The sequence below is a fragment of the Nerophis lumbriciformis genome, linkage group LG20 (assembly GCF_033978685.3).
Source record: "Nerophis lumbriciformis linkage group LG20, RoL_Nlum_v2.1, whole genome shotgun sequence".
Lineage (NCBI taxonomy): Eukaryota > Metazoa > Chordata > Actinopteri > Syngnathiformes > Syngnathidae > Nerophis > Nerophis lumbriciformis.
The window spans coordinates 8,580,716-8,598,231 of NC_084567.2; the positions used below are offsets into that span (position 1 = coordinate 8,580,716).

The 17,516-nt window shown below is 39.4% G+C and overlaps 1 protein-coding gene across 3 annotated transcripts in view; it reads left to right on the forward strand.

The window, feature by feature from the left end:
* shoc1 (shortage in chiasmata 1) overlaps window positions 1–17,516 on the forward strand; it is a 70,055-nt gene that overhangs the window by 44,414 nt on the left and 8,125 nt on the right. For all 3 annotated transcript variants that reach the window (XM_061980364.1, XM_061980366.1, XM_061980365.1), the window contains 8 exons: window positions 1,891–1,954; window positions 3,803–4,072; window positions 6,728–6,839; window positions 7,013–7,125; window positions 14,135–14,222; window positions 14,285–14,416; window positions 15,744–15,893; window positions 15,957–16,548. In XM_061980364.1, the coding sequence (XP_061836348.1) occupies window positions 1,891–1,954; window positions 3,803–4,072; window positions 6,728–6,839; window positions 7,013–7,125; window positions 14,135–14,222; window positions 14,285–14,416; window positions 15,744–15,893; window positions 15,957–16,548 (1,521 nt within the window). The remainder of the gene's footprint in view (window positions 1–1,890; window positions 1,955–3,802; window positions 4,073–6,727; window positions 6,840–7,012; window positions 7,126–14,134; window positions 14,223–14,284; window positions 14,417–15,743; window positions 15,894–15,956; window positions 16,549–17,516) is intronic.

Sequence of the window (17,516 nt, forward strand, 5' to 3'; positions counted from 1 at the left end):
AATGTCGTGATAGTCCGACACGTTATTTAATGTGGCCCGCGAAAGCCTGGAAATAATGTGCATACTTCATCGTTCTTACTAAATGTTTTCTTTGTTTCCATTTTGACAGAAAAACATGTATGTAATACAGGAAATTCCATATTTCATATGCAAAAGGGCAATATATTTATCTGTACAGTAATCTATATATTTATATCTGCACCTTATTGCTTTTTTATCCTGCACTACCATGAGCTAATGCAACAAAATGTTGTTCTTATCTGTACTGTAAAGTTCAAATTTGAATGACAATAAAAAAGGAAGTCTAGTCCAGTGGTTCTGAAATGGGGGTACGCGTACCCCTGGGGGTACTTGAAGGTATGCCAAGGGGTACGTGAGATTTTTTAAAAAAGTCTGTCAAAAAGAACTGTGAAAAGAAATGCAACAATGCAATATTCAGTGTTGACAGCTAGATTTTTTGTGGACATGTTCCATAAATATTGATGTTAAAGATTCCTTTTTTTGTGAAGAAATGTTTAGAATTAAGTTCATGAATCCAGATGGATCTCTATTACAATCCCCAAAGAGGGCACTTTAAGTTGATAATTACTTCTATGTGTAAACATCTTTAGTTATAATTGAATCACTTGTTTATTTTTCAACAAGTTTTTAGTTATTTTTACATATTTTATTCCAAATAGTTCAAGAAAGACCACAACAAATGAGCAATATTTTGCACTGTTATACAATTTAATAAATCAGAAACTGACGACATAGTGCTGTATTTTACTTCTTTATCTCTTTTTTTCAACCAAAAATGCTTTGCTCTGATTAGGGGGTACTTGAAACAAATGTTCACAGAGGGTACATAACTGAAAAAAGGTTAAGAACCACTGGTCTAGTCTATATGTTTTAACCTTTGATATTATCTGCTCATGCAACAAATATTCAATTGTTATTGGTGTGAATCTTTGGGCACCTCGCCATTCGATTCCGATTCTTGGGGTGAGGATTTGATTCATAATCGATACTCGATTCAACACGATTCTCGGTTCAAACTGATTTTTGCAATGTATTATTTGGTATAATAATGACAACACTTTAACAAAACAGCTTACAGGTTACAAAACCTCCTTTTGGTTGCTGACGTATGACACATACGTGCACCAAATAACCATAGAGATGGCCTAAAAAAAAAAGTTTCTTTAATTAATTCGTCCAAAAAAAATATATAACAGATTTTTGAAAATTACTAAAAAAAATCAGGATTCGAATGTGATAAAAAAAAAAAACATTTTTTTTAGCACCCCTAATTATTATATACCATATGATAGTTTGTAAATATAACAATAAATACTTAAAATCTGCTTTCAAAGCAAGTTATCCATCAATTTGTACGTACAAAAATCGAATAACCAAATGCATAGGCAATAATATAATGAAACTATTATGATTTTATATTCTTACATTCACTGTTACAAGCGGGCCTCTGAGGGCAGCAATGACTGCGATGTGGCCCTCCATGAAAACAAGTTCAACACCCCTGTGCTAGACGCTACAATACAGTCTGTCATTTAAAGCGTCTTTTTTTGTTTTGGCAAGCATCTGAGGGCTGTCATGGAAAATAATAGATTTTTGAAGAATTTCTAACTAATATTCAGTTGTGTCACATCACAATGCACCAAATAATTGCTGCACCGGCACACAGCTGGCAATTTCCAAAGGTCCAAAGGCAATTTTGCACAAAGCCTGTGAACCTTGGAAGGGCTGATGAAACTGTATTTCACCAGCCAGACCACTAGATGGAGACACTACACATGAATTGTTTTTTCATAATGTGTGAGGAAAATCCATAAATTGCTGGTTGTGTGTCGCCATGAATTATTGTCTTAAATGTGTCGCCCCCTTTAGCTGTGACTGCTGTTCACCCAAGCGAGAACAAGAGCAAGCTAAATGGTGCCAGTGTCGTCAGCAGGTATGTTTTTACTCCCACTACCGGAATATATGGAAGCATTTATTTTAATTTATCACATGTGCATTATAATGAAGACGACTTTTTGTCAAAAGTTACATTGGAGGATGAATCTTCCTATGAGGAAATGTTGTTTACGTTTTTACATCAGCTGTAAATTGACATTTCCTTTTTTTTTCAGTATCACAAATGTCCACAGATGTTATGGAGGGTCAAATGGGACAAAATAAAACAATAAATCTTCAAATAATTAATTAAATGTGTCGGAATTAAATACATTAATGCTGATATTAAGTGTCATGAATCCATTTAATTTAAAATTATATTTAGGTATTTCAATGTTTAATTATTTAATTAATTATTGATTACATTTTTTCATTATTCACTTCACAAATTAATTTTAACTGTCAAACTCAGCTGTCAATCAGCAGTTCTGCTTGTGAAATAATTAAATCATGAAATCAATAATTAATGGATTAAATAAATATTGAAATAATTGTAAAATGAAATATTAAAAAACTAATACATTTCAAATAAATGCATAGACATATTTAATGACACATTTATGTATTTAATCAAAATTATAATTGATTTATGGCACATTCAAAGTAATTATACAGATTGACACACACCAAACCACAATTAGATTCTCATCTCTTGAAGAAATTCTGCTCATTAGTCAACTTTATAAAACGTCACCTGAGAGTACCACGCCCTCGTTAAGACATTAGAAACGGTGTTTACGTTCTGCATACATTTAATACCACAGCACTGGCTTTTATTAATGCAGTACTACTTTTGTGTGTCCTGCTGTATTTCAATGAGCGATTGCCCCCTAGGACAGTGTTTTTCAACCACTGTGCTGCGGCACACTAGTGTGCCGTGGGAGATTATCTAATTTCACCTATTTGTGTTAAAACATTTTTTTTGCAAACCAGTAATTATAGTCTGCAAATTGTGTTGTTGTTGAGTGTCGGTGCTGTCTAGAGCTCGGCAGAGTAACCGTGTAATACTCTTCCATATCAGTAGGTGGCAGCCGGTAGCTAATTGCTTTGTAGACGTCAGAAACAGCGGGAGGCAGCGTGCAGGTTAAAAGGTGTCTAATGCTTATACCAAAAATAAACAAAAGGTGAGTGCCCCTAAGAAAAGGCATTGAAGCTTAGGGAAGGCTATGCAGAACGAAACTAAAACTGAACTGGCTACAAAGTAAACAAAAACAGAATGCTGGACGACAGCAAAGACTTACTGTGGAGCAAAGACGGCGTCCACAATGTACATCCGAACATGTCATGACAATCAACAATGTCCCCACAAAGAAGGATAAAAACAACTGAAATATTCTTGATTGCTAAAATAAAGTAGATGCGGGAAATAATGCTCAAAGGAAGACATGAAACTGCTACAGGAAAATACCAAAAAAACAGGAAAAGCCACCAAAATAGGAGCGCAAGACAAGAACTAAAACACTCCACACAGGAAAACAGCAAAAAACTCATAAGTCATGGTGTGATGTGACAGGTGGTGACAGTACACCTACTTTGAGACAAGAGCTATATTGACGCATTGGTTGGTAATGGTTTAAAGACACATCCAACAATTGCGACAACGACTTTTTACTGCCAACTCAGTTGTTTTTTTTAATAATTTCCGCTGGTGGTGTGCCTCCGAAAATGTGCCTTTACTCAAAAAAGGTTGGAAAAACACTGCCCTAGGAGACTTGGAAGGGATCACAAGTCATGTCATTTGAATATGATAATGAATGTTTCTAACATGTTAACGAGCAGTAACTGACTTGCGGACACTTAAAAAGTGATCACGTCCAGTTCTGGTTCTCTCACCTGGTCTGTGCAGCGTGCAGGAGAGTGTGTGCGTGATGGTGTACCAGCAACATTTAGGCCCAGACTTCCCCTGGAACCTTTTCTCCCTGGTGGTGGAGTACGACCATCCGGGCCCGTCGCCGTGGGCGACCATCTGCAAAGAGCGAAAAGTGGAGCACCTCATCTTCGACACCGTCCTCCCCGAGAGCGCCCCCTGGTGCCTGGAGGACAAGGTGGCGTACGTGCTGCTGGCGACAGAGACGCTCCTCAACTGTCCGCTGCTGCTGCAGGCGCTGGAGTCCACGTAAGTGTTCGCACTGCAAGCGCAACACACAAAAACATCCCCCATGTTGACGTGATTCTCTCCACATCTTATATTTAAGCCTTCAGAGATCTATGTATGTCATTCCTAAGCATACATGTCAAATCTGCCAAATCCAAAAATATGTTTAATCTGACACCTGTGTTTCTTAAATTAGCCTAATGAGGCCACGCTACACAAAAACCCACACTTTTTTTCCCTGTGGCAAAAAATGTCCCATTAAAAAAAAATGCCAATTTTGATCGCACGTTAGTCATAACCTAAACTAAATCATTACTTATGTCAAATTTCACTTTGGACCACTGGTCTTAATTTTTTTTCAATTTGTCCACCAGATGGCCCTACAATTCACCATAAATTGTACTATTTTCTTTTGTCTTGCAACTAAATTAAGTGGGTGTTTTAAATGGTGTGAATCGTTTTACCTCAGCATTGTTCCGCCCCCCCACCCAATAAAAAACAGCAGGGTTATGGAAATATACTGGACTTTAATAATACCATAACATTACTAAAATATAATTTAGTACTTGATACAGTATGTGTTTTCATAAGCATTATTGTTTTTAAAGATTGACTATGTCAAAGCTGTTTTTTAGAAGCTGCCATTGTTTATAGGGATGTCCGATAATGGCTTTTTGCCGATATCCCGATATTGTCCAACTCTTTGATTACCGATACCGATATCAACCGATATATACAGTCGTGGAATTAACACATTATTATGCCTAATTTGGACAACCAGGTTTGGTGAAGATAAGATACTTTTTAAAAAATTAGTAAAATAAAATAAGTTAATAAATTAAAAACATTTTCTTGAATAAAAAAGAAAGTAAAACAATATAAAAACAGTTACATAGAAACTAGTAATTAATGAAAATTAGTAAAATTAACTGTTAAAGGTTAGTACTATTAGTGGACCAGCAGCACGCACAATCATGTGTGCTTACGGACTGTATCCCTTGCAGACTGTATTGATATATATTGATATATAATGTAGGAACCAGAATATTAATAACAGAAAGAAACAACCCTTTTGTGTGAATGAGTGTAAATGAGTGTAAATGGGGGAGGAAGGTTTTTTGGGTTGGTGCACTAATTGTAAGTGTATCTTAAGTTTTTTTATGTTGATTTAATAAAAATAAAAAACAAACAAAAAAAAAACCGACACCGATAATAAAAAAACGATACCAATAATTTCCGGTATTACATTTTAACGCATTTATCGGCCGATAATATCGGCAGGCCGATATTATCGGACATCTCTAATTGTTTATTAGATATCTTTTTTTAACCTGGTTAGAAAAACAAATCCCAAGGTTGAAAAAGAATTACATAATAATTATAAGAGAATATCTCTTGAAATAAATTTATGAGTATAATTTTGATGTGTTTATATATTTATATACAGTATATGTATGTATGTATATGTGTGTATATATATATATATATATATATATATATATATATATATATATATATATATATATATATATATATATATATATATATATGTGTGTGTGTGTGTGTATATATATATATGTGTATATATATATATATATATACATATAAATGTGTATGTATATATATATATATATATATATATATATATATATATATATATATATATATATATATATATATATATATATATATATATATATACATATAAATATGTATATATGTGTGTGTGTGTGTGTACAAACGTGTGTGTGTGTGTGTGTATATATATATATGTATAGAGTTATGTGAACTTACTGTCGTAAACTTTTCTTTAATATGAATATGTATATAAAATTAATACATTTTAATTCAGTTTAAATTTATTTTGGAAAAAAACAATTCTCATCAACTTGGGATTCTTATTTATAACGATTATATAAAATTAAATGATGTTTATATATAATAAGTTACATCAGTAAGCTCACATAACTCTATATAGATAAAAACACCAAAATAATAAGTTGATGTGAATTATTTTTTCCAGCACCCCCAAAAATTAATTTAAATTTAATCAAATGTAATTAATTTTATATACATATTCATATAAAAAAAAGTTTACGACAGTAAGTTCACATAACTCTATACATATACACACACACACACACACACACACACATATATATATATATATATATATATATATCATATTGTGTACATTTCTGGCAACAGTAGTTTTAAAAGATGAACAAATTTTTAAGTGGAAAATATGTCAACATTTAATAGGGACGTGAATATATAATAGGAATATGTAAAGTCCCATTCATTCAATTTGATTTCCAATCCTTGCAGTAAAGATTTAATTGAGAATTGATTCTTGATTATAACCTATTCTTGCAATGTTTAATTTGATAACATTTTTAATCATTTAAATAAAAACATTTTCAAAATTGGTTGCAAAATCTCCTCTCTGCTGCTGACGAATGACGTCTATTGCGGAATATTCTGATTCGATTCAGAATCGTTAAAAGCTAGAATCGCGATTTGGATGTGAACCGTTTTGTTTTTTTCTCGCCACCCCTAAAGTATAATATTTTGACAGCAGTTTTTGTCACGCTGACAGTTTTCCGCCACTAGCTAGTATGAAGTTAGTCACTTTGAAAAGGAACCCTACCTGACTGCAGTGTGACCGCGTCGCAGGTTTAACGTGTCGGTGCTGGAGCGCAGTCACTGTCCGTCCCTGCAGACTCTCGGAGGCACGGACCACTACATTGTCATCACGGTGGACGAGCGCACCGCCATCATGGTTCAGGTGCACACACACACACACACACACACACACACCGCAGGAGCACTGAATTATCATTTGTGTGCCCTTTGTACCAGTATTGGTTACATCCTATTTGAGTGATTTGTGATAGTTGCCATAGTGTGTGTGTGTGTGTGTGTGTGTGTGTGTGTGTGTGTGTGTGTGTGTGTGTGTAGGAGCAGGATGAGCTGCATCAGGAGCGTGCCAGCGAGGTGGTGGTGATGAGGCTTACTGCTTTATCCTTCCAGTACACTCACTGCTGGATCATCGTGCACTGCACAGATGCAGGGTCAGTGCACACTTTTACTGTAAATACTGTCGTTTTTACGCTTTGCATCGGAAATCATCTCACACTTGAATAACTAAAAATTGAGGAAAAAAAGTGTCGCAGCTATGAAGCGGCCTCTCAAGTCAATTCACGCAAGCAGACGGAGAAATCAAAGGATGTGGAAGCCATTTTGATATTTTTCACTTTCAAAACAATACAGTGGAACCTCGATTTATGATTGACCTTTTTTTAAACAGGTTTTCGTAAATATAAAAGTTAAGCAAATTAAGAAACAATGCAAAATTTAATAATGTGTTCCAGCTTCGACCAATGTCCATATTTTAGTGAAGGTTTTTACACTTTGAACACGATTTAACAAGCATGGGCAATTATTTTGACTCAGGGTGCCAAATTTAGAGAAAAAAATGTGTCTGGGGGCCAGTGTATCTGATTTTTAGGAACACTAATAGAAAAACTCACAATAATGTCTGATTGAATGCTAAAAACGTTATGACAGACCACCTAACAGAATGGAATTTTACATTTTTTTACTGAATGAGAATGTACATGTAAATAAAGAATATGGGATTCACAATATTAACTATGAACGATAAAACACTGAATATTGACAACATATAAACGTCACACCCCCTCTCCATCAACATATTTTATAATCAAGCGAAGCGCATCAAAACTGCAAGAAACACAGCGATATATGAACGTGAAGGGTAAAAAAACCCCACCTCCGATCTGATTCATCTGATATATCACTAGGCTTTAGAACTTTGTTGTAAAAATCTCCTTCCTCGTCTGTCCCTGACACCCGCATTTCAGGCTGGCCGCTCTGGAAACACTCTGTGGAAACGCTCCCCACCCACACTGCTTGGGGACTTAGATTACCATAGTAACTAATTAGATTACGATAGTAACTCATTAGATTAGCATAGTAACTAGTATATCATGCAAATGCGCTAATTACAACCATTGAAATTATTTATATAGTTCAAAACTTACGGTAATTTGAAAACAGCACTGCACATCATAATGGCAGCTACAGTTTCCATCTAAAAGATTAAAAAAAAAATATTTGGGACTGTCCTGGGGGCCAGACTGAAAAGATTAACGGGCCACATGCGGCACCCAGGCCTTAATTTGCCCAGGTCTGCAATATAATGTGCTGTGCAGTACTGTATATTAAACCAACATAACAAGGGGGTGATGAATTAAATGTCTTTTTAATAACGAGCTGAACTGTCTTGCATGGTGCCCTCACAAGCGATCTGAAATGTCAAAAATCCTTAAAAGGGAACATTATCACAATTTCAGAATGGTTAAAACCATTAAAAATCAGTTCCCAGTGGCTTATTATATTTTTCAAAGTTTTTTTTCAAAATTTTACCCATCACGCAATATCCCTAAAAAAAGCTTCAAAGTGCCTGATTTTAACCATCGTTTTAAACACCCGTCCATTTTCCTGTGACGTCACATAGTGAAGCCAACACAAACAAACATGACGGAAAGAACAGCAAGCTATAGCGACAATAGCTCGGATTCAGACTCGGATTTCAGCGGCTTAAGCGATTCAACAGATTACGCATGTATTGAAACGGATGGTTGTAGTGTGGAGGCAGGTAGCGAAAACGAAATTGAAGAAGAAACTGAAGCTATTGAGCCATATCGGTTTGAACCGTATGCAAGCGAAACCGACGAAAACGACACGACAGCCACGGGAGAAAGCGAGGACGAATTCGGCGATCGCCTTCTAACCAACGATTGGTATGTGTTTGTTTGGCATTAAAGGAAACTAACAACTATGAACTAGGTTTACAGCATATGAAATACATTTGGCAACAACATGCACTTTGAGAGTGCAGACAGCCCAATTTTCATCAATTAATATATTCTGTAGACATACCCTCATCTGCGCTCTTTTCCTGAAAGCTGATCTGTCCAGTTTTGGAGTTGATGTCAGCAGGCCAGGGAAGCTAGGGTCGATATTCTTCTCTTGATCATCTTCGGTGGCATAAGGGACGGTGTGAGCCAAGACATCCAGGGGGTTTAGCTCGCTCGTCTGCGGGAACAAACTGCCGCCATTGCTTGCCGTGCTACCGAGGTCCTTTGTCCCTGAATTGCTCACACACTCCGGCAGATTCAATGGGGGTCTGGCGGCAGATTTCTTTGACTTTATCGTTGGAAATGCATCTGCTTTGAGTGTCGCAGGATATCCACACATTCTTGCCATCTCTGTCGTAGCATAGCTTTCGTCGGTAAAGTGTGCGGAACAAACGTCCAATTTCTTGCCACTTTCGCATCTTTGGGCCACTGGTACAACTTGAATCCGTCCCTGTTCGTGTTGTTACACCCTCCGACAACACACCGACGAGGCATGATGTCTCCAAGGTACGGAAAACAGTCGAAAAAACGGAAAATAACAGAGCTGATTTGACTCGGTGTTTGAGAAAATGACGGATTGCTTCCCGATGTTACGTCACGTTGTGACGTCATCGCTCCGAGAGCGAATATTAGAAAGGCGTTTAATTCGCCAAAATTCACCCATTTAGAGTTCGGAAATCGGTTAAAAAAATATATGATCTTTTTTCTGCAACATCAAGGTATGTATTGACGCTTACATAGGTCTGGTGATAATGTTCCCCTTTAACTGGAACAACCACATTGCTACAATGATAATAATTTTGAAAATTGAAACCCACTTATAGTACATTAGCATCACGGAGGAGCAGTTTATTAGAGGAGAGAAATGAGCAGACAGAGGAGGAGAGAGGCTATTCTCAAAAGGTAGTCTTCTCTTCTACTGGGAAATAAGTCATTTTTTAGAAAAGTCTGTTCTCATCGCATTAAAAACTTGCTGTGGTACAAAGCTGGCTTCCTCAATCTCTTTCGTACAACCAAGCACAAAATGACTGCCAGAGGGACACAGGCACAGTTCTAAATGTTTGCAAACGTAAAAGTTTGCAAATAAAGGGGTTTATAAATCGAGGTTCCACTGTACTTGGATTTTTTTTTCGAGGAATTTCTCTAACTTTGCAGATCAAAAATAAGCTTTTTTCAAGGCTGTCTTCATTATTTGCATTTATTTTGCCCAGTCGCTGTGGTCTTGGAACATAACCCTCACAGTCTACTTGCCACATTTAGGACCAGCAATGTCCTTATCGCTTACACCAGTGTTTTTCAACCTTTTTTGAGCCGGGGCACATTTTTTGCGTTGAAAAAATCCGGAGGCAAAAACAAAACTCAGTTGACAGTAAAAAGTAGTTGTCGCAATTGTTGGATATGACTTTAAACCATAACCAAGCATGCATCACTATAGCTCTTGTCTCAAAGTAGGTGTACTGTCACCACCTGTCACATCACGCCATGACTTATTTTGAGTTTTTTGCTGTTTTCCTGTGTGTGTAGTGTTTTAGTTCTTGTCTTGCGCTCTCTTTTTTTGCTATTTTCGTGTAGCAGTTTCATGTCTTCCTTTCCCATTTTAAAACTTTGTCCATATATAAGGCGCAGCGCATTATAAGGCGCATAGAATAGACGCTACAGTAGAGGCAGGGGTTACGTTATGCATCCATTAGATGGAGCTGCGCTAAAGGGAATGTCAACAAAACAGTCAGATAGGTCAGTGGTTCTCAAATGGGGGTACGCGTACCCCTGGGGGTACTTGAAGGTATGCCAAGGGGTACGTGAGATTTTTTTCAAATATTCTAAAAATAGCAACAATTCAAAAATACTTCATAAATATATGTATTGAATAATACTTCAACAAAATATGAATGTAAGTTCATAAACTGAACATCAAATCAAGTAGGCTATTCCATTCATTACAATGCAACAATGCGATATTCAGTGTTGACGGCTAGGTTTTTTGTGGACATGTTCCATAAATATTGATGTTAAAGATTTCTTTTTCTTTTTTTTTGAAGTAATGTTTAGAGTTAAGTTCATCAATCCAGATGGATCTCTATTACAATCCCCAAAGAGGGCACTTTAAGTTGATGATTACTTCTATTTGTAGAAATCTTTATTTGTAATTGAATCACTTGTTTATTTTTCAACAAGTTTTTAGTTATTTTTTATCTTTTTTTCCAAATAGTTCAAGAAATACCACTACAAATTAGCAATATTTTGCACTGTTATACAATTTAATAAATCAGAAACTGATGACATAGTGCTGTATTTTACTTTATCTCTTTTTTTCAACCAAAAATGCTTTGCTCTGATTAGGGGGTACTTGAATTTAAAAAAATTTCACAGGGGGTACATCACTGAAAAAAGGTTGAGAACCACTGAGATAGGTCAGTCAAACTTTATTAATAGATTACAAACCAGCGTTCTGGCAACTCTGTTCACTCCCAAAATGAATAAACAGCTGTTTTATTATTTTCCCCGAGGTAAAGTCAGTGACGTGGTGTTTTGTTTATCTTTTAACAACAGCAAGGTATAACTTGTAGTGCAACATTTATATCACATAGTGGAGGGGAACTTTTCCCTGATTCAATAAACAGGTAAACAACAGTGATACTGTCACGGTAAATCCAACGTTAGTGCAATCACAATATAGTAGCACTCCAAATAGTGCAGAGCAATAACTCAACGTTGCTCAAACGTTAATGTCACACAACACAACAACACACAAAATAAACATGTAAAGCTCACTTTAAGAAGTTATTCCTCATCCACGAATCCCTCGAATTGTTCTTCTTCAGTGTCCGAATTAAACAGTTGGGCGGATACGGCATCCAACATGCCCGCTGCTGCTCTATTCCCGTGGTCTACTGCGTGACTGATCGCCTTGAGTTTAAACTCTGCGTCGGAAGCGTGTCTCTTAAAGGGGAACATTATCACCAGACCTATGTAAGCGTCAATATATACCTTGATGTTGCAGAAAAAAGACCATATATTTTTTTAACCGTATTCCGAAATCTAAATGGGTGAATTTTGGCGAATTAAACGCCTTTCTATTATTCGCTCTCGGAGCGATGACGTCACAACGTGACGTCACATCGGGAAGCAATCCGCCATTTTCTCAAACACCGAGTCAAATCAGCTGTTATTTTCCGTTTTTTTGACTGTTTTCCGTACCTTGGAGACATCATGCCTCGTCGGTGTGTTGTCGGAGGGTGTAACAACACGAACAGGGACGGATTCAAGTTGCACCAGTGGCCCAAAGATGCGAAAGTGGCAAGAAATTGGACGTTTGTTCCGCACACTTTACCGACGAAAGCTATGCTACGACAGAGATGGCAAGAATGTGTGGATATCCTGCGACACTCAAAGCAGATGCATTTCCAACGATAAAGTCAAAGAAATCTGCCGCCAGACCCCCATTGAATCTGCCGGAGTGTGTGAGCAATTCAGGGACAAAGGCCCTCGGTAGCACGGCAAGCAATGGCGGCAGTTTGTTCCCGCAGACGAGCGAGCTAAACCCCCTATCGACCCTAGCTTCCCTGGCCTGCTGACATCAACTCCAAAACTGGACAGATCAGCTTGCAGGAAAAGAGAGCAGATGAGGGTATGTCTACAGAATATATTAATTGATGAAAATTGGGCTGTCTGCACTCTCAAAGTGCATGTTGTTGCCAAATGTATTTCATATGCTGTAAACCTAGTTCATAGTTGTTAGTTTCCTTTAATGCCAAACAAACACATACCAATCGTTGGTTAGAAGGCGATCGCCGAATTCGTCCTCGCTTTCTCCCGTGTCGCTGGCTGTCGTGTCGTTTTCGTCGGTTTCGCTTGCATACGGTTCAAACCGATATGGCTCAATAGCTTCAGTTTCTTCTTCAATTTCGTTTTCGCTACCTGCCTCCACACTACAACCATCCGTTTCAATACATGCGTAATCTGTTGAATCGCTTAAGCCGCTGAAATCAGAGTCTGAATCCGAGCTAATGTCGCTATAGCTTGCTGTTCTTTCCGCCATGTTTGTTTGTGTTGGCATCACTATGTGACGTCACAGGAAAATGGACGGGTGTATATAACGATGGTTAAATTCAGGCACTTTGAAGCTTTTTTTTAGGGATATTGCGTGATGGGTAAAATTTTGAAATAAACTTCGAAAAATATAATAAGCCACTGGGAACTGATTTTTAATGGTTTTAACCATTCTGAAATTGTGATAATGTTCCCCTTTAATAGGAGCCATTTTGGGGTCTTTACATAAACAAACAAATGGAAATGAAACGGCATGCCTCGCGCAGTCATATATCCCAGCATGCACCGCGCACTTCTTCTTCTTCTACGGGGGAAAACGAAGTCGGCAGCTGCTTACCGTAGTTGCGATTGATTGATTGATTGATTGATTGAAACTTTTACCTGTTGGAGGCTCAATATTGGTCCATATATAAGGCGCACCGGATTATAAGGCGCACTGTCAGTTTTTGACACAATTGTAGGTTTTTAGGTGCGCCTTATAGTGCGGAAAATACGGTACTTTGTTTTAGCAATCAATAATACTTCGGTTGTTTTTATCCTTCTTTGGGGGGACATCTTTGATTGTCATGTCATGTTCGGATGTAGACTGTGGACGCCGTCTTTGCCCCACAGTAAGTCTTTGCTGTCGTCCAGCATTCTGTTTTTGTTTACTTTGTAGCCAGTTCAGTTTTAGTTTCGTTCTGCATAGCCTTTCCTAAGCTTCAATGCCTTTCCTTAGGGGTACCCACCTTTTGTTTATTTTTGGTTTAAGCATTAGACACCCTTTTACCTGCACGCTGCCTCCCGCTGTTTCCGACATCTACAAAGCAATTAGCTACCGGCTGCCACCTACTGATATGGAAGAGTATTAGACGGTTACTCTGCCGAGCTCTAGACAGCACCGACACTCAAAAACAACACGTAATTTGCAGACTATATTTACTGGTTTGCAAAAATATTTTTAACCCAAATAGGTGAAATTAGATGGTCTCCCACCGCACACCAGACTGTATCTCACGGCACAGTGGTTGAAAAACACTGGCTGACACAACATTCTGACCACAATGTAAACACGACTGACAGCTGTGCCCACCTGCTGTTCCGGCAGCTTTTCCAGCCAAGCCTTCAGCAACCTGGTGCTGGTCTACTCCTTTCTGGTGCTCCTGGGCATGAAGTCGGAGGACCTGGAAGTCAGGGTAGGCACACTTTGTGTGGAGGGTTACGGGAAAACATTGTTACGTTTACCGCAATCTGCCAGGTGCTCATTGCCTCGGAGGTGTCGGAAGTGGCCAGGTGGGTCAATCAGATCTGCTTCCTCAGCTTGATGTCCAGCGGTCAGGACCCTGTCACCTACCTGGACCGAGACTGGCTGGCTGTGACGTGCTCACGGGTACAGTATTACAACCTTTTCACTCCCGAGGCGATACCGATACCGCTAATAATAAAATATCAGCAGGAACTATACATATTTGTGTTATTTTGTCGAGTGTTTGGAATGTTAGCAAAGGTTGGATCAAGTAAAATGAGTCTAACACTAACCTATTTATTATTAACCATCCGGAATGCTCTTCTGCTGTCTTTAAATTGAAGACAATGATAATTATTAGAGACGTCCGATTATATCGGACTGCCGATATTATCGGCCGATAAATGCTTTAAAATGTAATATCGGAAATTATCGGTATCGGTTTCAAAATCATCGGTATCGGTTTCAAAAAGTAAAATGTATGACTTTTTACAACGCTGCTGTGTACACGGACGTAGGGAGAAGTACAGAGCACCAATAAACCTTAAAGGCACTGCCTTTGCGTGCCGGCCCAATCACATAATATCTACGGCTTTTCACACACACACAAGTGAATGCAAAACATACTTGGTCAACAGCCATACAGGTCACACTGAGGGTGGCCGTATAAACAACTTTAACACGGTTACAAATATGCGCCACACTGTGAACCCACACCAAACAAGAATGACAAACACAATTCGGGAGAACATCCGCATCGTAACACAATATGAACACAACAGAGCAAATACCCAGAACCCCTTGCAGCTCTAACTCTTCCGGGACGCTACAATATACACCCCCCGCTACCTCCCAAAACCCCCCCCAACTTCGCCCACCTCAACCTCTTCATGCTCTCTCAGGGAGAGCATGTCCCAAATTCCAAGCTGCTGTTTTGAGGCATGTTAAAAAAAAAGAATGCACTTTGTGACTTCAATAATAAATATGGCAGTGCCATGTTGGCATTTTTTTCCATAATTTGAGTTGATTTATTTTGGAAAACCTTGTTACATTGTTTAATGCATCCAGCGGGGCATCACAACAAAATTAGGCATAATAATGTGTTCATTCCACAACTGTATATATCGGTATCGGTTGATATCGGAATCGGTAATTAAGAGTTGGACAATATCGGAATATCGGATATCGGCATAAAAGCCATTATCGGACATCTCTAATGTCTAGTTTTCCATCCTCAATATTAGACTCCCTTTTGTGTTGCTGTGCTTAAAAGAAACGTCCTACAATACGATCTTCATGGGAGTCAAAAAATGTAAAAAGACAAAAACATCCATCGAGGCTCATAATGTACATCCACGTAATGATGATTATCAGCAGCTTGACCCGGGGCAGCGGTGCCAACTCGCTCTGGAGTAAAGAGGCAGCGTGGAATAAACGCAATAACGATGGCGTGTGTCTGGTGTCCGCGCAGGAGGAGCAGTGTGTGTCGCAGTTCCCCAGCATCAACCCTTTGGTCGCTCAGCTCATGCTGAAGAGGGCGCCTTCGTTGCCGTGGTTACTGGGGGCCTCGCCGACCCAGCTGGAAGAACTGCTCCCGGAAGTGCCGCACAAAGTCTTGAAGGTGACGGAGAAGTGATGTACCTAATATTATGTCCAGTGGATAACGACAGTCTTTGCTCGTCAGCTGTTCTGCGACACCGCCTCGCTTTGCAAACCAGCCGAGTCGGCGAGCCCGCCGAGGAGCCCGTGGACGGTCGACCCGCTTCCTTCACGAGAGCTCGCCCTCCCCGATCCCGACGCGTTTCCAAGCGACGCCAACCTCAGCTTCCTGTTCGGGGCTGCCGACGCCAGCTTCGACTCGCAGGAAGTCGGCGCCAATTTCAGACACGATCCCACTTGGCCCGTCTTCAGCCCGGACGTTTCCATCCTGACGGCCGGCAGGGACGCGCGGAACGAGCCGCACAGAACCGGCGAGGAGGAGGCGATGTTATCCGAGCGCAGAGGCCGAGCCGGAGCGCTGGGCCGGGTGGTGGAGAGAAGAAACCAGGAATGGTCTCGCTGGGCTCGGGGATCCTCCAGCGCCGCACTGGGGAGTCCGCTCATATTAAACGCCGCCTTGGGCGGAGCCAGCGGACGTCTTAGCCCGCCTCCAGAGGTCCAGCTGTGGCGGCGCGGGGGTCCACCGGGCAGAGGTTCACACGTGTCGGCTCACTACGGGTCCAGATGTTTGAGTGGACAAGAGATGAAGAGGAGCGAGGAAGCAGCAGGGTTGCCAGGTGAGACATTTTACACAACATAGTCGTGTCTTTTGCTTTTTCTTTGGCTTTTGAGATGAAATAATGAGAAGGTGATAGAAACATACACTATATTGCCAAAACATATTTGGCCACATGCCTTTACTCACATATGAACTTGAAGTGCCATCCCATGAAATTGTCCAAAATGTTTTGGTATCCTGGAACATTCAAAGTTCCTTTCACTGGAACTAAGGGGCCAAGCCCAACTCCTGAAAAACAACCCCACACCGTAATTCCTCCTCCACCAAATTTCACACTCGGCACAATGCAGTCCGAAATGTACCGTTCTCCTGGCAACCTCCAAACCCAGACCGATCCATCAGATTGCCAGATGGAAAAGCGTGACTCATCAGTCCAGAGAAAACGTCGCCACTGGACTCTAGAGCAGTGGCGACGCCTTCTCTGGACTGATGCTTTGTAGAAACAGTCTCCATGCCTAAGTGCTTGATTTTATAAGTGATTAGGGCACCTGGTTCTCATCATTTGGATGGGTGGCCAAATACTTTTGGCAATATAGTGTACTTTGAAGACAACCAATTCTGCCGATCCACGCACAATCCAATGGTGCCACATTTCGGTACCTGGGTTGCGTGCGACGTCACTTCAACACTTGACGATCACTCCAGCAGCACTGAGAGCGGACTCTGCCAAACTACCTCCAGGTCGTGATGCAATTTTTAATGCCAACAAAGAATTTGACTTAAAAAAATCGCTCTCACGCTAGTAAAGTACGGTTCTACTTTTTCAAAAATGCGTTAGCTTGATGCTAATATACATTGGCTCACACATAATCATTATTTCTTTTTTATTCCTTTCATGAAAATGCATATTTACATGCCATGTACAGTTGACAGTTTCATTGTTTTTTGTTCCTTATACATTTCCATGATCAGAAAGGAGCAGATGGAAGAATAATATTCTTATATTTATCTGCCCCCTTTTTAACA